General features: G+C 42.1%; 1 protein-coding gene across 3 annotated transcripts in view; it reads right to left on the bottom strand.

The window, feature by feature from the left end:
- Positions 1-296: 296 nt before the first annotated feature.
- LOC113234686 (fibrillin-2-like) overlaps positions 297-25,775 on the bottom strand; it is an 87,129-nt gene continuing 61,650 nt past the window's right edge. The window contains exons 31-53 of one of the 3 annotated variants that reach the window (XM_026470121.1): positions 25,394-25,510; positions 24,294-24,440; positions 23,485-23,705; positions 22,159-22,423; positions 19,107-19,434; positions 18,576-18,803; positions 16,886-17,055; positions 16,256-16,457; positions 14,610-14,729; positions 12,992-13,149; positions 12,814-12,914; positions 11,527-11,766; positions 11,194-11,419; positions 10,620-10,790; positions 9,759-9,870; positions 7,932-8,249; positions 6,741-6,888; positions 5,771-5,915; positions 4,456-4,662; positions 3,403-3,557; positions 2,186-2,425; positions 1,196-1,286; positions 302-1,099 (exon numbers count right to left, since the gene is read on the bottom strand). In XM_026470121.1, the coding sequence (XP_026325906.1) occupies positions 729-1,099; positions 1,196-1,286; positions 2,186-2,425; positions 3,403-3,557; positions 4,456-4,662; positions 5,771-5,915; positions 6,741-6,888; positions 7,932-8,249; positions 9,759-9,870; positions 10,620-10,790; positions 11,194-11,419; positions 11,527-11,766; positions 12,814-12,914; positions 12,992-13,149; positions 14,610-14,729; positions 16,256-16,457; positions 16,886-17,055; positions 18,576-18,803; positions 19,107-19,434; positions 22,159-22,423; positions 23,485-23,705; positions 24,294-24,440; positions 25,394-25,510 (4,481 nt within the window). In that variant the 3' untranslated portion in view covers positions 302-728. Of the gene's footprint in view, positions 1,100-1,195; positions 1,287-2,185; positions 2,426-3,402; positions 3,558-4,455; positions 4,663-5,770; positions 5,916-6,740; positions 6,889-7,931; positions 8,250-9,758; positions 9,871-10,619; positions 10,791-11,193; positions 11,420-11,526; positions 11,767-12,813; positions 12,915-12,991; positions 13,150-14,609; positions 14,730-16,255; positions 16,458-16,885; positions 17,056-18,575; positions 18,804-19,106; positions 19,435-22,158; positions 22,424-23,484; positions 23,706-24,293; positions 24,441-25,393; positions 25,511-25,775 lie in introns of all 3 variants that reach the window. The other 2 variants (XM_026470122.1, XM_026470123.1) reach the window with 2 other exon arrangements.

Below are 25,775 nucleotides of genomic sequence, written 5' to 3'. Positions count from 1 at the left end.
TAAACGTGGCAGTGAAATTCTGATCCAATTGCTGGAATTTAGCAGTGATATCGTTTACATGAAAAATATCAATTTTCGACTTATACCACCAAAAAACTCATGAATCAACACGTCTATTTCTGCAATACTCTTTTATACAGGGTGATTTGTAAAATACTAACATGGTTGTTAGTCTTACGTGGTTGTAGGAGTATATTACTAACATCATAAACAATAAGTTTTGCTCCACAACTTTTTACAAAACATAATAAATTTACCAAAAATTTTTGATATCTGTATTTGATAGTAACGTGTTCATACGTGATCAAACGTGTGAGCATTCCACCCCCGCTCTTGCGTTTTGCGTCGATCTGGTATGTATCTTTTCTTACGCAAAGAGTGGTCACCGTTTAGAATGATCTATTTAAATATTTTTATTTTTGTACCTAAATAAAATCGGACGAATATTTTTTTTATATATTAAATCCTGAAACAAAATTTGTTATTTTTGATATAAGTAAAAGAGACCTGTGAGGTTGTTAATATTTTACAAATAATCCTGTATATTTTAACAGATCATATTTAGACCTATTGACGCATGGTTGTGGTTAACGGAGAGCAACGACTAACGAAACTCAATCTCGAATCGCCTCACGAAAAAGGGCACCTGTTACATACAAATTAGACATTTCCAAAACAGACGCTACTAACGGCTAATGGTCCGACGAATAATAGATAAGTTCTTGAGGTCAGCGCCGATGCGCGTCGGGGTCAATGCGGACGGATACGTAGAGGCGCAGCGGCGCAGGCGCCACCTGCCGACGGCTGCGGCGATTGCGCCGGCTCGACTCGGGGTTGACCACGAACCGTGCTTCCAGCTCCAACTGCCGCTCGTAGCTGGCTTTCGATTTAATGTGCTTGCGCATGCGCAGCGCCCAGGCGCCGTCGCGCTTATTGAGAATGAAGTCGCTGTCGGGGTCGCCGTAGGCGATGCGGTAATGCGCCCGCGCCTTGTCCTCGGCGGGTACTAGGCGCAGCAGTGGCGCGCGGCCCCACGTCTGTTTCGGCGTGGCAGTTACTACTATTAACTCAGCTTCTGGCTCCAGCACAGAACGACGACCTGTCGAATTAACGTATCACATTAACATTTCTTAGTACATAACCGAACAAATTGTATAGCAGCCATTTTTTGGCATAAGTATCAAAAACAACGTACGTCGACTACGCCGTCGTCTTCTTCGGACAAGGGTGGTTCCATTCGCATACACAATGCCTTCCTCGGAAGCTCTTCTTCTTCTACCGTTGACCTGGAACAAAAATGTAAAAATGTTTTAAGACCGTATTGTAGTATGAAACATTGAGTTCAGTATGTAAGTGTAAGGAAGTATTGAGGTTGATGATAATAATTATTGAACACAGCTTCAGATTTAACTTCAACCGGTGATTCAATTAATTTAAAAATAAACATAAAGAGCAGGGCCAACAAAAACCTGAGGACGAAGGCAGAGAGCATCGACGAGAATCTTTTGCCTGCCAGCGCACTCTGATGGGGGATATTCCTTACGATACCGCGAGAATCCGCCAGTGTACCGTAAAGTCCACTGGAATGCCGCGACAAACGCCAACATGCCATCGGTCGCTCGGATTTGTACCACTTCTAGTAGCGACTACGCAATCGATAATCTCAGTACAGAGTACTAAAAAAACCGTCCTTGAAAGTTCGTGGAATCACATCTATTTGCCAAGTTTTTTTTTAAATCGGTTACCGGAAAGTGCGCAAAACCAAATTTATCCCCTAGTTTGCCACCCTTAGAGGTGGAATATTTTCTTTAAATTTAAATGGGGCCACCACTGAGATGCCCTCTTTCCAACAAAAAAAGAGTTATCGTGTAACATACATACAAAAAAAAAGAAAAAAATACAGTGGAGTTGAACCTCCTCCTTTTTTAAAGTCGGTAAAAAATCAGACTCAGGCGCACACCGGAAGACTACGGCGTATACCGCCGCATCTTGCCGCTGTATCCTCCGGTGTGCTCTTCAATAACGCAGAGAGAAATGCGCTGCGATGGTCTGAGGCCGGTATCAGGGCATTGAAATTTATACCTTATTTCAATTGTCATAGCATAAATTGATAAATTTAATGTCCTCTGCCTTCCGGTCTGCCTGTTAGCGCTGGCCCTTAATGTTTACATAAAAAAGAGAATACCTTGCAGCTGAAGCAGCCCTCATTGGAAATGAGTTCGTTCTCCCCTCCAATTTTGTACTGGTCTCTAACTGGGAAGACGGGTGCGCCGCCGATGTCGTCGGGTGGTAACGCACCATCCAGCGCCGTGAGGCAATGACCCGCACCCACCAGCTGGTAACCAGCAGGGCAGCCGCACTGATAGGAGTCGCCAAGCGCCGAACAGCCGAACAGGCAACTGGCTGTCGCACAGCCGCCGGCCAACTAAACACAAAGAAGTATTTATTAATTGCTCCTTGGTCTTACGTCAAGACTTGGAAGATGTTTCTTTTACATAGATTATATCCATCCAGAGATTAGAATAAAGATTAGAACCATTCTCATGTCACTGTGACGGTTACCTATAACATTAATAATAAAAATAAACTAGCTGTTCTTGACAGTCAGTCGTCTTCACAAAGTCTCTAATTCATTTATGGGGCAATGTATACGCTTCTGGAATAAGATTCCAATTGATATTCAAAATTTGCCATTTACGAGGTTACAAACTATACTCAAACTTTAAAAGCATTAAAGATTATTTATACAGCTTCTGAATACTTGGGTGAGCTCTTGCAGGTAGTCTCGATCTAAGACGTATAAATTAAATATTGTAACGATAAATGTTTCAAATGTATATTTACAAAGAGCAACCCCTATAGTTTCTTGCTCATTGTTCTCAGGGGATATGCCTTACGAATGAGCAGTATAATTTAATCAGCATGACGATTTCAAGTTGGTTACCTATTAGTAGTTCGAAATGACATTTTCCAGAAATAACGTTTGGTCGAAATTTTATAACCTCGAAAGTAATTTTGAGAGGAAAATGTTTTTTCTTTTAAACCTAACTTAACCTAGCCTAATCTTGTCTTTGCAATAAACATTCAACATACCCTGAAAGAACAACTGTTTCGTTATAATTCGGTTTTCGGTGTAATGAAAATTAGAACAATCGTTATCTTGGACAAAAAATTGCGACTGATAGGTTACCGTGTAATTTGCTTACCTATGAAATAACGATTAATAGAAAATTAGTTCACTCTTCTTGAACACAATCAATGCTGTTAAACTTTTCCAAGAGATGCTTAATTTATCCTACCTCCGAGGCTATGCGAAAGTATATAAGGCACATATGCATATCCATGTGCTCTCCTAAAAAGAACCGTGCTCATGTGGATCGATGATGCATACGAAGAGAGTACCTGTAAGCAGACGCCGTGTCCCGCGTCCCATCCGTAGCCACCGGGACAGCCGCAGCGGTAGGCACCGCCGACGGGGAAGCACGGCGAGGAGCCACACGGGCTGGTCCCGCACGCGTCCACCGGCGCGCAGATACCGCCAGAGCCCCGGACCGTGCCTAAGCATAACAACGAGTTCGTTAATTTCACCCCCTTCAATTTTTTTATAACATCAAGTGACGGGACGAACAAGTCGTGCGCCTGATGGTAAGCTACACGCCTGTCCATAACAGCAACTCAGAGCTTTAAATTGTAAAGATCTGAGGGGCACTACCACTGCGCCCGCCACCCTGAGATATAAGTTGACAAGTCCCATGTGTTCTTCTTGTTCTTTAACAAGTCGCACCTTTACAATGAAAGTTTTTTTTATAATATTAAGTGACGGAACGAACAAGTAATACGACTGATGGTAAGATACGCGCCTGTCCATAACAGTGACCTGATTGTCATTGTTTATAAGGTTGCTAATTTGGAACTATCTTTTTTTTACGTTTATTGAATGTCACGAATTCACGATGTTTTACTTACCATGATATTTTTTTTTTACTCCACTACTTTGGTATAATTATTAAAACCAAGATCGAACACTTAGAAAAATTCATTCGATCCGGCTGGATTCGAACCAGCACTCTCAGGCAATCCGTGCCAACTATAATATTATACTAACTGCCTCCGTGTGAACGGTTATCAAGCTGGTCTGCCATGCAGAGGTCCCGGGTTAAAAAATAAAATAAAAATATGGTATTTAATTAATAGCTTTTGTAACTATAGTGCAAACTGACTAAGTGCAAAATGACTGTACAACCTCAGTCAACCGTGACCATGGGACCTGTAAAAGGCCCGAAACGTTAGTTTGTTTAAAAAACAAAAATACGCGATTTAAATTCGGAAAAATAGTTTCAATTCCTATTTCTTTCCACATTTTTAATTCTCTTTTATAGTATCTCTAATCTGTGTACGTTTTGGGAAACTGTAAGTGCATAAAGTTATGTAAAAAATAATTAAATATATACACACCGTCTGGGCACTCGCATCGATAGCCCCCGGCGTAGTTGCGGCAGGGTGACTGGCAGCGACCATCGTCGCACTCGTCGCGGTCGACGCAGCGGCCGCCGGTTACGTCCAAGCGGAAACCGCGCGGGCACACGCAGCGGTACGATCCCAGTAAGTTCACGCACTTACCCGGCGTCGGACAGATGCCTTCCTCGTGGCATTCGTTCACGTCTACCGGTAATTAAGTTAAAAAATAACAGTGTTTATACTATTGCTCATTAGCGTTTTTATGGCCAAGCATATAACTCTAATACAATTTAAAATGCCGTAACCATTGACCCGGTCAATGGGTATAACCAACTGACACATTTTTTTATAAAAGAATAGGTGCACATTTGACGCGCATCTCTGTTAAAGGAAACCGGTGATATGTAAATAATGTCTACTCACTCTCGCCTTGAAAAGGCCTAAGTGATATTGTTCAGGAAATATATATGGACTTTAGAGTCGACGGCTTAGCGGTGGCAACCGCTAGTTGTGCAATGCGCAACGGGAAGTGAGCGTGCCTACAGCTCCGATACCTATCTGGAAAATATGAATGGTACTGTACGTGCACCCGGGGCGGTGCACGTACAGTACCCTCCATAAGCTAGATATCCTCCGGTCCCTCCAGCCGCTTAGGTTATTGGGAACTGGAGAGACGTCGTTTTTTGGCGTCGGAAAGTGAGCGTGCCTTACAGCTCCACCACCAATGAGGCGATTTGGTAGTGGTCTCAGAGTCTACGGCTTAGTGGTGGGAACTGCTAGTTGTGCAATGCGCAACGGGAAGAGAGCGTGCCTACAGCTCCGGAACCTATCTGGAAAATAGGGAGTATACTGTACCTCATACCTGGGGCGGCTCACCCGAGGCACTAACCTCTCGAGAACCGGATGAAGTCAAGTGACAGAGGTCTGTTACAACCCTGTACACTAGCCGATCTGGGGTCAGAACTGAACTTGTAAGGCTCCTGTGCGCGCACAAGTTATAGTGACCTTCTCGTATACCCTAAGGGTTGGTAGGCAGGGTCACTATAATCAAAACTAATGTAGAAAGATATGGGGCTGTTCAAGGAATATGTTTGCAGGCAGGGAATTCCTTTCCATTGCCGTTCGCCATATAAATGTGGCAGCGTAACGCTTCCTACGAATCTTTGGAACATCCACAGCATGTGGGGTGGAACCCCGGCCTATATCTAGCCCTAGCTAGACTTAGGCCTTTTCCATAAAGGGGAAGGCGGGAATGAATTCTGCAATTCCTAGTATTGATGGCCGATATGCTTGTCTGAAAGCAGATACTCACCAACGCAAGCGTCTCCGCGCTTCTCGTACCCATCCTCACACGAGCACTCGTACGAACCCTCTGTATTCCTACAAGTCTGCTGGCACGTGTGTGTGCCACGGATACACTCGTCGATGTCGCGGCAATTCGCACCGTCTTCGTCCACCTGCAAATTAACTCCAGTGATAACCGTGTGGTCCAGCGTACGAACTGTTTTGGATGGTATAAAATTCTCACTAGCTACTTGTTGGCACAGTTCACCAAATCTCCATATATATGTGAAACGGAACAGAATGTGCACCGGACTAACGACGTACTTTCCTCGGAAAAAACTGTGAACATGATACCAACATCGACTAACACAATATCGAGATCGTCTTTCTGAAGCGCAGTCAATTCACGAATTCTTTAAATAAACACCCCCACTTTGAAGGTAATAACAATTAAACGGAGCGCACACACTTACACAAGCTAAACACAAACAAACTCCTTGCAATTAGGGTTTTTATTTGTAATTTCGTTGATTTTTTTATAATAGCCATTGCTTTAAAAGTAGCTTCACTTTGGTTTTCATCATCAACATCATCATATCAGCCGGAAAATGTCTACCGCTGAACATAGGCCTCCCCCCAAAGATTGCCAGTTTAGCCGGTCGCAAGCGACGTGCATCCTTCTGTTACTCGCCGCCTTTACCAAGTCATCCGCCCATCTAGTAGTGGCCATTCCACTGAACGTCTTCCGGTTCGTAGTCTCCATTCGAGAGCCTTTCTGCCGCAACGGCCGTCAGTTCTACGAGCTACGTGCCCTGCCAACTGCCACTTAAACTTTGGTATTAATTTATTTAAATTAAATATAACGTGGAATGATTTGTTTAAATAACAAACCTTGCAAATGGCTAAATAAGTTTGTAGTTTAAGAATATAAATCAATTTTTAAAACCTGTTCCAACAACCTGTAAACAGTTTACAAATAAATAAATAAAAAACAATACCTCATATCCGGGTCTGCAGAGGCATTCATATGAGCCTTCAGTGTTCTTGCAGGAGTGCTGGCACGGTCTAGGCCGCTGCGCGCATTCGTCGATGTCGGCACATATATCGCCCGCCGGTCGGTAGCCTAGGCCGCACACGCACCGGAAACTGCAACATAAGAATTGTCGCCACTTTGTAGGTTATTGGTAAATACAAACATGGTTTAAAATATTCTCAATATGTATTATAATGTTTATAAATAATTATGATACCTATTTTAAACATATACATACAATATATAATACATAACTATTTGTTCACAATGACATTGATTCCGCGGAACTTTTAGAGCAAAACTCGTTTAATTTACCTCGTATCTCATCTTTCAAAAAGGATTTTTATGTTTCAAATTGTCGAACAAATTATGCAAAAAATATCTATTTCAGGTGATCGTGTAATTTTTATAATAAGTGTCTATGATGTTGATATGTTTGTAAATACCTTAAATACGTTTAAGAAAAAGTGGGAAAAATAACATTCTGGTGGTTCAATGATTATTTTTTGGTCTGTAATATGAATATTTTGGTAGTATATAAGTAAATATTTTGTATTCGTCATATATTTGCTCAATTTATGTTATTTGTGTTAATGTAGGGTACTATAGGTCTATTTTTATACAGTGTTCTTAGGTAATTGTTTGTATATGACTGTTTGTTACCTGAATAAATAAATACATAAAAATAACTAACTATAACCATATATAATCTATACACGCGATGGCATATAAAATTAAGCGCTTGTAGTTCGTCGAATTAAACGTTGCATTGCGCGGCACTAACGTAAAAAAGGTGTGAAGTGTATATGTATGTATTGCACAAACAATCGCGAAGAAATAAGTATGTTGTTCGCAATAGTTTATTTTGTTAATAGTGAATTTCAAAGATTTGATTTCTATTTTTTTTTCGAAAAATGTTACTGGCTAATTGTATTTTTTCATCTATTTAAATAAATTCGCATGTTAAACTTCATTACTAGAAAAAAATCGTATGCGACATTTGTCATTTATCTAGGATATAAAGAACCTCATTCGATTGTCAATTAACTTAACAAATTAACTTAAATCCCAACTGTTGTGAACAGTGACAGTACATGGGTTCTAGAGTTTACAAAAAACAAACAGAATTTCGAAATTTTTATTAAATTCACCATACCTGCCAATAGTGTTAACGCAGCGTCCCGGCGCGCAGAGGTCGGGCATGGCAGCGCACTCATCAACGTCACCATCAACAGCGTAACCACCATTACCACCGTGACCACCATCACCACCGGGATAACCATTATCACCGTGACCACCATTACCACCGGAACCACCATTACCATCGAGACCACCATTACCACCTTGACCACCGTTTTTGTCAGGGTTGATATTCTCTGGAGTGCAAAGCTCCATTCGATCGATAGTGCCGGGCACAGGGCAGATTTCGCATTCAGGGCCCCACGCTACTCCCAATGTGCAACAGCATTGTGCTCTGAAACATAAATAAATTATAAATATGACAATAATAATCTCAGTACAGAGTACTAAAAAAACCGACCTCAAAAGTTCATGGAATTACATGCACTTGACAAGTTTCATTAAAATCGGTTAACGGAAAGTGCGCGAAACCAGATTCATCCCTTAGGCGTGGAATATTTTCTTCAAATTTAAATGAGACCACCACAGACGTACTCTCTTTCCAATACAAAAGAGTCATCAAATTCGGTTCGCAAATTTAAGAAAGTCAACATACAAACAAAAAAATACAGATGAATTATGAACCTCCTCCTTTTTTAAACTCGGTTAAAAATATTTTATTAATGAATATTAAAGTTTATGTCGTCCCAAATGGGAGATCATTTCCTTAGCTCAACAGGTTTTCATATGGCGTCATTTTCTAGATGTTTAGTTCAATTTAATGAATAGAAGTGGTAGTGTTTTCTGCTTGGGTAAGATACGCATGTTTAGTTACCATTCCTGTTCTCATTTCTTCCACAAATTAACAATACTATGTTACGGATTTAAAGATAGAAAGAGTTAGCGCACTCACAAGAACATGACACGTAAAATTTAATGTCCTTCGACCGGCAACGCTTTTATGATTTCTGGATTCTTAATATCACAAATGTCTACTGGGTTAATAATACAAAGATCGAACACCAAGAAAAATTCCTTCAATCCGGGTGAATTCGAACCAACAGCTTCAGCATACCGTGCCTGACGGTCTTCCAACTGAGCTACGGAACGAACTAGTAGACCGCATTTTTCTATGTGCTTGTTGTCGAATCCAGCTGGATCGAAGAAATATTTCTTGGTGTTCGATCTTTGTATTAATAATTATAACAAGTTGGTGGAGTAATTTCACTAAAAATAATTGAATATCATTATAATAAAACATCGTGATATTCAATAAACTTAAAGTCTACATATACACAGCGGTTACCAATTTCCATCGAGTAGAAATCATGTTCACCGGTTGGAATATTTATTACATACCGTTATATACCGTTTATTTATTTAAAGGAAGATCAACAGCTTAAAACTAAATTAAATAATAATAATAACAACTGAGAACTAATTAAAGATCCTCACAAGCAAAAGTATATTAAGGAATCTGGGTGCACAATTGACCTAACTTATTATATAAAAAAGATAAAAGAAAAACCACAGAAGTTGTAAGCCTCACCAAAGTCAAAAAAGTGCTCACTCAATGCCCTCATTGCCGAAATCACACTCGTATTGAACACATCCAGATCAAAAGTATTAAATAGAATGTTAAAATTATTGCTTGCACGTTAAACTCGTCTTGCCTGTAATTAGTTCGGGCAAGAGATAGAACCAAAAGTGAATTATTTGTAAGATAATTAGAGGGAACTCTCAGTGATAATTGTGATAGCAATTCCGGACAGTCAATAGAGCCCAATGCTATTTTGAATAAAAACTTTTAAGTAACTAATGTCACGACGAGTTTCAAGTGGTAGTTAAAAAAAAGTATATTTACTTAGTAACATAAGACGGCGCGGTAGGTGTGGACGTGTAGCCGTTTCTGGGCCACGGTTCTGGCGTGCAGCGGCCTGACACCAGCGATCGATAGCATTGTGAAGTGCGACGGTCTGTAATTAAAAATAGCATAAACAATATTATCAAAATTATCAGTTAATTACAGTAAATCCTTCAGAGTATAGTTGGCGAAATATTATTTGCACCGATTCGTCATATCGCTTCATTTTTATAATACAATAGAACAAATGAGTGAAAAAATTTAACAATTATTAGAATAATACACTGTATATAACGGGTATTATTATCCGTATTATGTTGTAATATTTTCACATCGATCTCATAAAACTAATAACACCCATACATAACCTTCAAAACCGGAATGCAGTAATGCTTGCATTACTATTTGGCAGCAAAATGCCAAAGGTGGCAGGCCTTCACCAAAAAGCTCATGGTAAATTTCTAATTAAATTTCGCAAGGAAATTCCGAACAGAAATAGAAACCATTTATTGTAACGCCACATCATAAAAAAGATATAAAAAAGACTAATATAACTAGAACAGAAATAACACAAAAAACAACGTTAACACATTTAAACAACAAGTTACATAATATTATATATACTAGAGTCACAACCAAGACTTTTTGTGACGCTGGTTTTAGCCGCGTGAGTGAGAGTGACGGACGTATGCATCTCGAAACAGAAAATAAAATAATAAAACAAAATAAACTACGTAAATAGCTTATTTGATTTCTACTGCACTCTAATTAGATTTGGTCATTAAAATGTGCCAATCGCCGCGTGTTTTGTAGGCCTGATAGATCTATATTCATAAAACAGAGAAATGTATTAGTACCGACCTATGCAAGAGGTGCCGTCCGCGTTGAGCTGCCAACCGTTATCGCAGTCGCAGGTGTACCCGCCTTCGATGTTGATGCATACACCAGGCGAGCAGTGGTCCGTGGCCTCCTCACACTCGTTAATATCTTCACATGCGTCCGGTTCATCCCTCGCCGCGATGCGCCGATAGCCTGAACAATACATTCGGAAACAATGCAAAGTGTGCAAGAGAGAACTGGACGGTCATGGGGCGATATAACTATTTTATTAAAAAAAATCGACCTCAAAAGTACTATTTGCCAAGTTTTATTGGAATCGGTCAAAGGAAAGTGGGTGAAAACCCAATAAACTGCATTCATCCCCTAATTTGCCACACTAATAGGTGGAATATTTTCTTCAAATTTGAATGGAAGCACTATTGAGGTACCTCCGTTCCAACAAAAAAAGAATCTTCGAAAACAGATTTCGAAGTAACAAAGCAAATGTCGGAGTAATCGTGTAACATACACGCAATAAACAATAAAGTCAAATTGAGAACCTCCTTTTTGAAGTCGGTAAAATTAAATATTAATCTTATAATAACTATATCCATACCTTCTGGACATTTGCAGATATAAGAGCTAACGGTATTTTCGCATTCACGATTCTCAGGGCAAATGTCGGGCTGCTGCTTGCACTCGTCGATGTCGCTGCAGTGTATGCCGTCATTAGCTAGTACATAACCGTACGGGCACATGCAACGGTAAGAGCCCGGTGTGTTATGGCAGCGGGACATGCACGGAGCCCGCCCTTCTGCGCATTCGTCGATGTCTGTGCACGTCTGTAGAAATATATCAATCAATTAAAGTTAGCTGCGTTTCGCCAAATGTGGTGTCTCTCAGGGTACCTTGCTAGGTCCCTGACTTAACGTCGTAACTAAATATGTACCTGATCGCGTCCCTGCGTGAACCCGTAGTTGCAGTGGCACTCGTAACCACCGGGCACATTAGTGCAGGTGCCGTTACCGCAGATACGTGAGTCAGATGCGCACTCGTCGACGTCCACGCAGCTCAGCTTAGTTTCATCCAGCGTATACCCGTCGTTGCACTCGCATCTGAACGAGCCGTCTGTGTTTATGCAGCGCCCGCCGCGGCACACATCAGGCCGCACCTGGCATTCATCTAGATCCTGAAATAATAATAAGTTTTATTTATCAGACAACAAACAGTCCAGTTTAGTTAGTAAACAATGTAATTCTTAAAACTGTGTTAGTATTTAAAACGGTTATTTGACCATTTATCACTTAGCCCCATTATAGTTAGTGGACGGCAGAGGGGTAAGGGTGCTGGTGAAATTACAGGCACATGAACTTGTCAACTTGTCTCAGGGAGACGGGCGTAGGGCAATACTCATATCATATATTATATATATATCATATATATCATATATTTGCGATTTAAAGCTCTGAGTGGCACTGCGCACGACTTGTTTGTCCCGTCACTTAATATTACAAAAAATGGTTAGAGCTGGCACGCAACCCGTTATTACGCATAATGGCATTAAACTTATCCACATGTGTCAGCGCAAGCAAGCCTGACGCATTGCAGAAACGTGGCAGCCCCAACAACATTCAAATACCATTGTTGCCGCGCTGATTTTCTTAAGCGTATAGTCAGTCCAAAGGCTGCACGTGTAGATTTTTATTTGTTCACTACAGCGCGCAAACCTTCATACTACCATATTACATCTGACCGCCAGCGCCCTGTGTTGGTAACCTATCACAAACTCGAATTTTTTTATCCGAAACAACGTTTGTTTGAATTTTCATTACACCAGAAACCGAATTATAACGAAACCATTCTTCTTTCAGGACATGTTGGATGTTTATCGCAAAAGCATGATTAGGTTCGGTTAGGTTAGGTTTCAAAGAAAAAACATTTTACTCTCACAATTACTTTCGAGGTTATGGAAATTCGAGCAAAAGTTATTTCTGGAAAATATCATTTCGGACTACTAATAGGTAACCCCCTACGTTCCCTCTCGATATCCAAATGATTTTGCTCACATGATCAATCGTCACTTCCTGTTGTTGAATACCAGACTTAGAGAATAAAAATATAAAGAACTGCGTCAACATCAAAGGGTGCGTTCGAAATAAACGCTTGTAGAAGAGCTGGAGTAGCGCGGCAATAAGCATCTGATCTAATTTAAAGATGCTCTTAGTCAAAAACTTACATTAGTTAGGTTCGGCCTTCCCATACCGCCTGTGCAGATTTTCAAGAACGCTTCTGTATTTGGCGGTGGGCACCGTTCGCAGTACCTGCCCCATGCACGACCTAAAGTTTTACAAAATTTTGAAAGAATTCATACACTAAGCCAACCCAATTACAAAACATTGAATGTTAGCTCGTACCTTCAGAGCAACAGCACTCTGCCTTGGTGAGTTCTAGCGGTCGTGCTTTGTGGCAGCGACCCTGGTCCCACTCCTCGTAGCATATTTCCTGTCTTTCATCAATACATTGCGACGACGTCTTGTCGAATCGCCAGCCGTCCGGGCAGTCGCACTTAAAGCTGCACCAATAAATTCACTCTTTAGATTGAATGAAAGCAATGCTACTGCGTCCGATTCGTATTCGTTCGGAGACTATAATACAAAACTAGAAAACTCGGACCCACTTGGGATCTCGCTTGTGCACTAAGCCCTATTAGAATCCGAGAAAATAGGAATATCGCTTGTACACCTAGAGATAAAATGATCCCTGTGACATTTCGGACCATCATTTCTCGGATTCAGAACTGATATGAATCGGACGTAGTGCGCAAATGCTCTAAGAGTGAGGTTTTGTGATTGTCGCAACGGAGAAAGACAAAAACATTGCTCATTTTGTAGGCAATCTTTGAAAATATATCGCGAAATTTGTGCGCGAAAATATGAAATTTTTTTCTTGACGTTACACCCATCTAGGAAATGAAACTGTTTTTCCGGATTTAAATCGCGTCTATTTGTTTGTCTCTTTGAAGACCTGCCATTTTACCTTACCGTGAGAGGTGTTACAGACAAGATCGGAAGAGTCCTCAGGCGTGCATCTATTATGACCTATTTCAAGCCCCTGAGGAAGACTTCTCAGTTCCTGAGACCCGTGAAATGTAACATCCTCTTACAGGATGCAGGAGTTTACAAGCTTGACTGTGAGTGCGGTCTCTCTTATATTGGACAAACGAAGCGAAGTATTTGTACCCGCGTCACAGAACAGAGCTGATGTCAAACATTGTCGCGTAAACAAGTCTGCAGTCTGCGAGCATGTCATGTATAAACCTACACATTCAATGAAGTTTGACAAACCCCAGGTCCTTGCAAAAGAAGTCCACTACCCAGGATGCTGCGAGAGGCCCTTGAAATTAGAGTACCTACATCCTAATTTCAATAGGGAAGATGGTTTCTCCGTACCTCCAGTTTGGCATCCAGTATTTCCTCTGATGAAAAATCCCAAACAGACATAAGACTGCAGTACTAATTATTATGTTAATTATATAATATAATATTAATTTATTTTAATTTCTATTATTAATTAATAATAAATTGAACTTAATAAAAATTCTTAATAAAAATTCATTCAATAAAATAATTTGTAAAACGAAGTGTAGCGTAAATTGGAATGTCTTCTTTGTAAAATTAAAAATAAGGTATTTAATTAATAACTTTTGTAACTATAGTGAAAAATAGGGTGGTTTGCATTAATGTTAGACAGAACTGGTTGATGACTGTACCACCTCAGTCAACCGTGACCATGGGACCTGTAAAGGCCCCGAAACGTCGGTTTATTTGAAAATACAAATATGCGATTTAAAACCGGAAAAATAGTTTCATTTCCTATGTGTAACAACCGCAAAAACCTAAAAACTCGATATTACACTCATCATTCACTACTTAAAACTTGTTAATCAATATCTATAATATTGCGATATAAGTTGTTTGTACGCTTTAAAATATAATCAATAAATTACTCCATTTACTAAAAAACTAAACTCACCCGCCATCGAAATTGCGGCAATCGCCACCAGCGCACACGTAGGGCTTTTCTTTGCACTCGTCTCGATCTACGCAGCGGTTATTCACCAATCGCCAACCCTCACCGCATGAGCACTGGTAACTGTAAATTTTTAGTAAATGAGGATGTTTACAAAATAATAGAAACTATTTTTTTAATCTTTCTTTATTTAAGAAGTTTCAAATGAAGTATATGCATATTAACCTAAACAACAGCTTGTAAGCTATAACTGCAGGCTGATTTTAATTCTAACCGGAATCGATCCGATCGGGTAGCCCATCCTAGTCTCGAAATCAGATGGGTTTCTAAGCGAGAAGATGAACCAGACTCCTACTATATTTTTCTAATTTCTGAGTTAAATTAACTATTGTTCCGATTAGAAATGTCAAAAGTTTCCGATCGGCCAGTTGTGAATCGCAATTATGCGCCTTGACTCGGAAAAGACGCAGTTTCCAATCGGGAGAGGCAATCAAAATCAAGCTGCTGGGCGGTGCTGCTGAAAAGCCGAATAACAAAAATCATCACGTACAGATTTTCGGTGAATCTGGAGAGCTCTCACTAACGCCGTCTCTAAAAACGTTACAGTAACAAGTTTTTTGTTTTCGTGATATGAATCTTGGACTACTCCGCATAACTCGCAACTTTTTATGGCGTCACAAGGCTACTTATATTCGCTATTGTGTGTTCGATATACTTGGTAATTTGATGTACAGACAAACAAGCAAATACTGACAAATAAGCCCGTCTACACATGGAGAGAAATAAGAAGTTAAAATAATGAATAAGACCATAGTGTGGACGGTTTACTTGCGTATTTGCCTATTTGTCGAATTGGCAAACAAGGCAAATACTTTGTCACACATGCTACCTACACATGGTGATTGTTTGCCAAATATATCAAATACGTAAATACAAATAGCCATGTAAAGCGCCACCATCAGTAGAAACTTTACGGCCGTATTACACTTACAGCTTGTTTTGTAATCATATCTTCATTTATGTTATATTTGATTTGTAATTATAACAACACACACAATCACAGCCTCACACTAGGGAAACCCTGTATCGCGAGTGACATGGACACACATGTAGGTAGGCAACCATAAATTACACCCAAACTCACGAGAGAAATAAATGTAGGCCGTACAAATGTTTCTCCCGGCCCGGGAATTGAGCCCGAGACCTCTGCGTGGCAGTCCAGCATGGTAACCGTTTGGTCACTGAGGCAATTGCTACGAAATCAAACAAATGATCATATTCCTTATTTACGAGTACACACCATAAAATATTTCAAGGAAACAATGGCGCTATTAAAGTAGGAAAACTAAGGGCGCATTTATTCAACACGGCGTTGCCGCTGCGTAGCGACCGCGTGCGTCTAACTGTAATGGCAAAATACGCTCTATTTATTTAGCTTTTACCTTATAACTTAAAAGAGCGTCCCGGGCACGCGGGCAAGGCTGGCTTGAATTTGGTCTACGCGGCGGCCACGCGACGACCACGCGGTTGTATTATTCAGAGGAATTTAAATGCTGTTGCCTAGTAAATACAGTTCAGATTCGCCATTAATGTAAATGAAGACGTGGTAACTCGGCGGAAACTTTCGCCTCGTGTAACTGGGCTCTTACCCTCCGTTAGTGTTGGTGCAAGACGGATTGCCGTCGCGGCCACAAGGATACGATATCTCGGTGCACTCGTCGACATCGCGGCAATTGTTGCCGTCGGGTGTGAGAGTGTAGCCGCGGGAGCACTCGCACCAGAACGAGCCAACCGTGTTGCGACATATACCATTACGGCATACCATACCACCATCTCGGCACTCGTTTATGTCTACGACAAACAATGTCACACAGTTACACTGCTTTAAAAATCGATAAAACCTCAAGGTTGATTCAACATAACAGTAAAAGTGTTGCAGCAATCGCTTTGAAAAAAAAATAGTAACACAGGTTACGATATACATTTTTCAAATGGCTTTAATTGCGTTACTAAAAAAAAAAGCCAATATCTCTGCCGCACGATCTACTCTGTAGAACCGATTCAATACAACAAACATTTGGATTCAAACTGAGATAGTATCGACTTTTAAGAAGACATTTAGAAAACAATCGATATATAGGACATGTGGTGTATAGAAAATAAAGGTACGCTGGGGCCCGCCTATTACCGCCATTACGACGATATATGTATATCGGTGTAACAAACGTTGTTTTATTGAGTTATCCCTGTACAAAGATTGATCTGTTTTTCTAACTCACCGATGCAGTCGTTGTTAGCGCCAGGCTTGAATCCCACGTTGCAGTGGCATATGTAAGCGCCGGGCAAATTTTCGCAGGTACCGTTCTTGCACATCGGTCGCGGTCGTGAACATTCATCCACATCTCGGCATACATTGTCGCGAAGAGTATAGCCGGGCTGGCATTCGCACCTATTAATTATTTGTTATTCATTTGCTATATCATGGATAAATAACTCGAGAGGACTACTAATTGCAATACAAGACAGCGTAGTGGAGTATTTAGTACGCATTGGAATACCAGATGTCGCGACGAGTACCAAATAGCAATTTTAGAAAAATTTTTTTTTTTGTAATATTAGTGGCTTTGCCTTCGCATTTAGCCAATGAAAGGGTTTTGAAAGCAGAATTACAGATTATGAAAGAGGTACGGAATTTGGATGAAAAAGGATTGGGAAGGTGGGTAGCTGTTATAGCTCGATATTATTATTTTCAATAAATAAGGCCAGAATATTGTAAACATCTATGTTGCATAAATATAATAAACTTGTTATGGAGGTGGGGAGTGGGACACTGATTGCCAGGAGTTCGGATATAAAAATATCGTGATCAGTTGAGGGGCAGGAGAAGAAGATTATTGTACAAATTTTTTTGTATAGTGCCACGGCTATTATGATAAGCGCCATCTAACTATATTAGGAAGCGGTCATTTATAAATTGGTTTGTTACACACAAGAGACGCATATTTGTCAAAGTTTAGAAAATAATTTTAGCTCTTAATCAATATTTGAATAATATTACAAGAAAAAAAAACTGATTTTTACATAATATAATTCAAGTACTTTCACTAGATATGAGATGGAATACGAACGCAGACCTTTTATACTATATACTGATACTAGCAAATTTGTTGAGTTAACCCTCCCCACATTACACGGCATTATACTGCACGTTTTTTTGCAGTATAAATCATACTGCGTAACCAATACATTAGATATAGAACCGTTCACACGGTGTTTGTCCTGCAAAAAAACGCACACACCTCTATACGTTTATCGAATAGGCAACGGACAACGTGCAATGGCACATAGCATAAATGCATCTCTTGGAAGAGTACGTGTGAACACGGAGCAAAGTCATACGTTTATCGAGTAGTCACCGAACAAGCGGTGCCTTGTAGTGAAGTATCTTTTGGAAAGAAGGCACGCATAATTTTATTAACAGAGAAGAGATGACTGGCGCGTCATCTGTGGATAACGATTTACGACGAACAAAAGCCCATTTTCTTTCATTATTTCTCAGATTTCCGTACAATTTTTCAAATGTGTTTTTATAAAAATGCAACAAAGCGTGGATCCATCACAGACGTGTTCTCAGGGCGATTGCTGCGTGAGTACTGCAGCTATCCGTCTTTTAAACGCATGAAAATATAACGTGTGAACACCCCGCTATCTATCCGTTTATAATCCAATACGTTAAGAAACGTGCAAGACAATGCCGTGTGAATAAAGGCTCATTGGTCCATGGCAATACATTACCAGAGTTTGACTGTTTCCACCAATGTACTAGATAGATACATCATTTCTTTGGTTTATGTAAACCTATTAAGTTTCTCACGCCCCAAAATCATGGAATATACGATGGCAGGTTCTGAACATCTCTCTACCGCGTGTTCCACGGTATGAAATAATCGAGATTATAGTATCAGGTACCTGTAGGAACCAAGGGTATTTTTGCAATCCCCGTGCGCGCAGACGCCGTCATCAAGGCACTCGTCGACGTCGCGGCAGTCGCTGTTATGCAACTCGTAGCCGGCCGGGCAGCGGCAGTCATACGAGCCAGGCAAGTTCACGCACTGCGCAACGCCCGGACAGGGATTCTCGCGCCCCACACACTCGTCTATGTCGCGGCATATGTGCGATGTCGTATCGTGCTCGAAGCTAATAAAGCGAAAATCATTTGATTATAAACCCCAATTAGTTTTGTATGGTTCCGGCGAAACTAAAAAATACTTATTTCATTATACGAATTGTGAACGAAGACCTGAAAGATCTGTAATAAAATATGCTGGCTCGGCGATTTGCTGGTTATTCACTTGATGTCAAGGTCACGCTTTTCAATGCATATTGCACAAACGTTCTACACCAGCTGTCTATAGACTAGTTATACTCAAAAATCATACAGCGCCCTTTTTTGTTTTTGGATTCGCTAGACACAAACAACGGACATTGAGCAATGCGTACCCGTGATCGCATACACATTGGAATCCGGTAGGTGTGTCGTCACAGGAGCCGGGCTTGCAGAGCTGCGGCATGATATCGCACTCGTTGATGGCTTTGGTTTCGTTGGTGATTGGGTTGATGTACTCGCTGGGGCGGTCGCCGCACAGCGCCTTGAAGTCGGGCGAGTCACGGACGGGGCACGGCTCGCACGGGTCGCCCCAAGCGGAGGCCACAGCCGAACAGCAGCACAAGTATTTGGTCTGCGGTACGGAAGCAGCACGCGCGCATTGCCCCGTGTCCGGGTCGTAGTCCATGTAACATTGTCGCACTCGTACGTCCACACACTCTTCTGCAACACGATATTAATTTTATCAACACACATAAAGCCTCTATGATGTGTTCAAAAACCGCAAATTACGACTAGCATAAATATAAACTGTTTTGTTAGAACAAATTTCTTATCTGGGAAAATTGTAAAATTTCGAACATCTCTGAAAAACAAAACAATTTGATTCGACCTCAATTCTAATATCTGTCGAGATGAAGTTTTATTCAAAATGAAATCTGTCAATAGCAAACAATTTTGACAAATCTCACACGTTACTTGATATCGAAGGATATGATAGTTGGGGCCGGCTCTAGCTTGTCTATGAATTAAATAAAAACTACGGTTGTGTGACATGCGTGACAAAAGTTTTTATTTGCCGCCATTTCGCCAGTCGTAACATGCGGTTCCTGAGCATATCACAGAGAGCTTATAATAAGTGTGTAGATAAAGCAGTGTGTGTAACTGTACATAATTAGGCATTAAAATACGAGTGTGGGTTTTAATGCCCACACTCGTGTTTTAATGCCTTTCATTATGTAACAGTCACATAAACTACTATGGTTACAGTATGTACATTGTGTCTTGCGAGGAAATATGGTTCACAACACGACAATTATGGATTTTGCAAATGGCAGGTTTTTTATATTTTCAACTGCTGGGGCTCGAGGTCGCCGTGCCGAAGACGGATGTGGCCGTCTTCGGCGGGAGGGGTAGAGGTTGTGCGGTGCCGGCAGGCGCCCACATCTCCATCGCGGGAGTACCGGTCCCGGTCAAGTCCCAGATGAAATATCTGGGACTTGTCCTGGACCGGCGATGGAACTTCGGGGAGCATTTCCGGCAACTTGCTCCCCGAATAGTGGGCGCCGCATCGGCGTTGGGCAGGCTACTGCCCAACCTCGGGAGGCCGGGAGCCCCATGCAGAAGGCTATACGCCGGGGTGACTCGGAGTATGGCCTTATACGGGGCTCCCATTTGGAGTGGGGCCTCCTCAGCAGCGCCTTCGTCGCCGCTGAGGAGACCCCAGAGGGTGGTCGCCCTGCGAATGTGCAGGGCGTACAGGACGGTGGCCTGCGCTGCCGCATGCGTCCTCGCCGGTACTCCGCCGTGGGACCTCGAAGCCGAGGTCCTGGCGGAGGTCCGCACCTACCGGCGGGGAATGAGGGACCGAGGCGAGCGACCCGCTCCCTAAGAGGTGGAGCGGGAGCGCCGCCTCGCGGCGCAGCGCATGCGGGACCGGTGGAAAGAGGGCTTGACGGATCCCCCCTATGGCGCTCGTACCATAGAGGCGATCCGCCCTGTCCTCGTAGAGTGGGTAAACCGGTCCCACGGGCCACTGTCGTACCACCTTGTGCAGGTGCTGACCGGCCACGGCTGCTTCGGTCACTACCTGCACAAGGTGGCGAGGAGGGAACCGTCCCCGTCGTGCCACGAGTGCGGCGCCTGATGACACCGCGCAGCACACCCTAGAGGTGTGTAGCCGGTGGGATGAGCAGCGCCGCACTCTGACGGGGACTGTAGGGCAGGACCTCTCGCTGCCGAGCGTGGTTGCCGCAATGCTCGATAGCGAGGAGTCCTGGGAGGCGGTGGCCTCCTTTTGCGCAGAGGTTATGTCGCAAAAGGAGGCCGCGGAGCGGGTGCGCGAGGACGCGGCAGACGCGCACCCGCTCCGGCGCAGACGTACGGGGAGAAGGCGAAGGCAGTTCGCTGCTCGCCTGATCCCCTAGTGAGACCAGCGGGCTCTGGACAGGGACTCCGGAGTCTGCATTGCACGGCCTCACTCGTCTGGGGGGTGGGTCGGAGGACAACCGACTCGCCCCTCCGTTGGCGCGGGAGCCCTGGCGTAAGCTAGGGCGGCCGGGCGGCGTCGTGGTGAATGTTCACTGATCCCACGGCGCCGACTCAACCGGCGAGAGGGAAACCCGGGGGGGTTTTAGCGGGGTAGTCCCTCCAGTTTGGAGGGAGCGTCCCCACATAACTCCTGAGTCTCCCTGGGCTCAGGGGTATCCATAAAGATTTCCCCCCGTCAAAAAAAAAAAAAGATTTTTTATATTTTTTTAGCAACAAATGGTCAGTTAGCTATTCTTCCATAGATAATATCTCGAACTAAAATGTTATAAAAATCAAACACGCATACGGCCATGACGGATTCTAGATAAAATTTGGTAAATACAGCCAACTGGTCAGTGTTTATAACTGCGAGAAAAAAAAAACTTAAAATACCTACCTGTACCGCTTACTTAAAAAAAAAAGAAAAACGCGATAACATTTAAACTAAAGTGTGTTGGTATTCTTATGTTTTTCGCCTTTTTTGTATTTTGGTGGCGAAAATGAGTGCTAGTGAGAAGAGCGGTAACGAAAATACAGTAATAGATACACATTCAAACATATCAGAAGATTAGCAGACTACTATTAAAGTGCCCGTGAAAACAATAACTTTTTCTTTTAGCAATTGTATTGTATAAATTTTAATGTTAATTAATGTATTTTTACTTTTTCCATTATACATCTTCCACTCTTTAGTCTTTTATTATTTCCTCACATTGTTTGAGAAAAAACCTATTCATGCCTCGGCGGGAACGGGGATTGCTTAATTTTTATTAACACAACGACGAGCACCAGCGAGGCCTAACGAGTAACTCTTACTCGTCCAGCAATCCCTTACTTCCCGGCCTCTGCAATAATGTACTATTGTCTGTCACAATGTAACTAAGTAAACATTCTTAAATGGTATAACAGTTTACTCACTGCCGGAAGGCATAGGAACGTATCCCTCCGGGCAGAGGCAGACATAAGATCCGGGCATGTTGCGGCAGACTCCGGGCCCACAGATGGCAGAGTTAGCATCACACTCGTCGATATCCACGCAGCGCTGCTCGTCGTCGCTTAGCCGCCAGCCGTCCGCGCACGTGCACACGTACGAGCCGAACGTGTTTGTGCATGTCCCGTAGAGGCATAACGCTGGATGTTGTGCGCACTCGTCGATATCCGCTAGCGTCACTACGTACGATGGCTGCAAATAAAATGGCACTTTAATGTTCACAGCAACTATAAGCTAACAACTCGTTTCTTATTCACTACGAGCCTGCAATTTTGCAGCAATGGTTGATGGCGTGTTTACACAGGGTCGATTGCCGCCCACGCCAAACTACATCGTCTTGCCGAAGGAGTCGACTGCCGCCTCCTCGGCAAGTGAATTCGGCTGACGAAAGCGACACCGTCGACGCGCTCTTTACACCTAGTGGACTACCGCCTTTGCCAATAGGTACTCCCCGCAGCATGGTGGAGCGCGGCGGCCGACACGATGAAACTTGTTGGTTGGCCATCGTTTGATGAAGGCGACCGAGTCGCCCGACAGTGATTGCACCTAAGGGCTCGTGCAACGTGCCGGCGATAATGTCGCAACTGCGGTCGCATCGACTCGCAACGTCTTCTAGCGACGAAATACAGTGCAGCACGCGAGCGACTGGCGACGTAACACTACCGACGACCGACCGATAGCTTTCTGAATTTTCGAATAATTGTCGTCCCTACAGGGTAAATGGATATGGTATCAGAACTTTTTTTGTTGGAAAATTCCGTTTATGGGTCCGTGCCGTAGGAAGGATAAGAAGAATGAGATTTAGTATTCATCGAATTATATTCTGCTGCGATTACGAATTGCATCAATTAACCTATCTGGGTCCATTATTATAATTTTAATTACTTAATTTAATAATCTAATAATAATAGGAACATTAATTGATCATCTAGTAGTAGTCGCAAGCGACTTGCGACGACTGATCGCTGCAAGATTCACAACCAATGGTCGCCGGTCGCGGGCACGCTGCACTAAGCCATTTAGTTCTACATGTTAAAACAAAATGCAGCGAGTCGGTGTGACCGAAGTCGCGAAATATCGCCGGATCGCTGCACAAACCCTAATGGTCTCGACACTACTGGGTGCGTCTCGTTCGACTTCGGCAGCAGCCGCCTTTAGCGGGCAAATGATAACGACGTAGCGATGGCGATGTAGTGTAAACGCGCCATAAGTGTCTTGGGTCCATTACTATAGGAATACACGCATGAACCAACCGGTTCGAAAACGGGCTGGTAGCCAGGTCCACCGGGGCAAAGCTGTCGGTAGGCGTCCGTGCCGGGCTCTGGACACAAGTCGCAATAGTTGCCCCATGCCGCGCCCACACTGCAACAGCACGCCGCCATAGTGCCGTCTTCGGATAACTCGTCACTATCTCGACAGTGCTCTGTACCTGCACGAACTTCTACTTGACCGTAGCAGCGAGACTTCCTTGAATCTGTAAACGAAAACAGAATATTGTTACTCGCAACCTTGCGTGATACTTCACTTTGACATTCCCAACAGATCCTCCATATGTCTGTTCTATCGCCTGTACAATGGCCAATGTTCTGAAGAACTGTTTAACATGATGCCAACAGCAATATTCTATCATCGCACCCGAGCAGTGATAGAATATCACCGGCAGGGAGTCCATCTTCACACCCTGGAACAGAGTTGATCTCGTACTGTACGGTTTCAGAGGAGCTTCCTCCCACGTACAATTAGGTTGTGGAATGAACTCCCTGGCGGGGTTTTTCCGCAAGAACATAGCATATAGCATAGCATGGAGTCCTTCTAAGGGGGTTCGAGAAGAGTCCTGAGGGGTATGCAACTCGCTCGTGACGCCCTTGGTGCTGCAGGCGTTCTTAGGCGACGCTGACCGCTTACCATCAGGCGCGACGTACGCTTGTTTGCTGCTTACTAAATAAATTATATATAAAAAAACGAAAAGAAAAGGTGGCGTAAAATGGTAACGAAATTAACTTCATTTTCTGTATTTGTAATTCGACATCAAAAATGTATATTGAACAAACGTTATAATTACCGTAGCATGCAGTACCATCGGAGACAAGGTCGTAGTTGGGCGGGCAGCGGCAAATATACGAGCCCTGCGTGTTAGTGCACTGGCCGTACTGACACGATTGCGGGGACTTGCACTCATCCACATCCGTGCAGTTGAAACCAAGCTTCACTGCCACAATTACAAAATACAAATTACAGTAATTGGAAAGAAACTGCTAAATACAACGATATCTGTGTCCTAACGTACTAGATGCTTTCACATACACACGCTATGTTTCACAATGAGCGGTGAAGACATAACACTTCAATATCATAGATTAATAAGCAGCAGAGTGTTCTGATTACACAATAACAGAGTAGGGATAATAAATGAATAAAACAGGTACTATGGTTACCATATATAAATTTAAAAAATATAAAAAACAAGGCTGCATGGTCTAAAGATCATTGCCTTTCCGCGATGAAAAGTACATACGATATTCTTTGACAAAATTCAACACTAAAACACTCCAAACAAAACACTATCAAATTCTTTACTGTTTTTTTTGGAACACGTAGTTGCTGTAAATGTTCTTGTCTAGATTAAAGTCACTGGCTAAATATTGTTGTACGAGTATGAATATAATATTCCTTTAGTTTTGTGCCACTTCAAAAGACTACAATATACGCATTTAAAACACTTTTAAATAATTACTTAAGTAACATGACTGATCGCATCTCAACAAAGACGTATATAAGAAAAAATGACGGGCTTTGGAAGTTACAAGTACAGTTTTTACAAAGATTATTTTATTTTAAGTACATTATGAAGAAAATAAGAAGAAAGAAATATGGATGAAGAAAGTTACAACTATATTCCTTATTTTAAACCAAATTACAAAAGAGTTTATCGTGAAAATTCCAATAATTACGAATTTTTTCCAAAGTTTTTGTTCAAAGTAACAATAATGTGATATAAATGAAAGTGAAAACATAAATATTGACTCCCGCCGCTTAAAAGCCTGTTTAGAAAGCCCAAACAAGAGAACTAAGTTATTAAAGAGAAAGTGAAAACATAATGTTGTAGAACCACAATGGAAAATATTTAATGAGAATGAGAATGAAAATGAGAAAGCTGCTTACGCGGGTCAACGCTATCTAATTGGTAGCCCTTGTTGCAGATGCACTTGAACATGCCGTATGTGTTGATGCAGCGGCCGAACACGCACAGGTTGTGGAACATTGCGCACTCGTCCATATCTGCAGACAAAAAATTATTATTATAGCTTCCCAAATAAAATAAAAAAAAAACGATAACCAATCTATGTTGTTTAAAATATTTGTGTATTAGTCCTGTATTGTTTTGACTAATTAGAAACGTTTTTCTAATTGTATTGACATCATGTAATATCTTGTATTATTATCGTAACCTTCGTATAAAACCACATGTGATCATACATCAAAAGTGCTTTTATCGCAAAAAGTCATAAAATTTATACAAACTACATGAAACAAATATATGTAG

Source organism: Hyposmocoma kahamanoa, unplaced genomic scaffold (genome assembly GCF_003589595.1).
Source record: "Hyposmocoma kahamanoa isolate Upper Pololo Valley unplaced genomic scaffold, ASM358959v1 86, whole genome shotgun sequence".
NCBI lineage: Eukaryota > Metazoa > Arthropoda > Insecta > Lepidoptera > Cosmopterigidae > Hyposmocoma > Hyposmocoma kahamanoa.
Note: the sequence above shows the minus strand (reverse complement) of the source record. Positions and strands in the feature narration are given on the sequence as shown.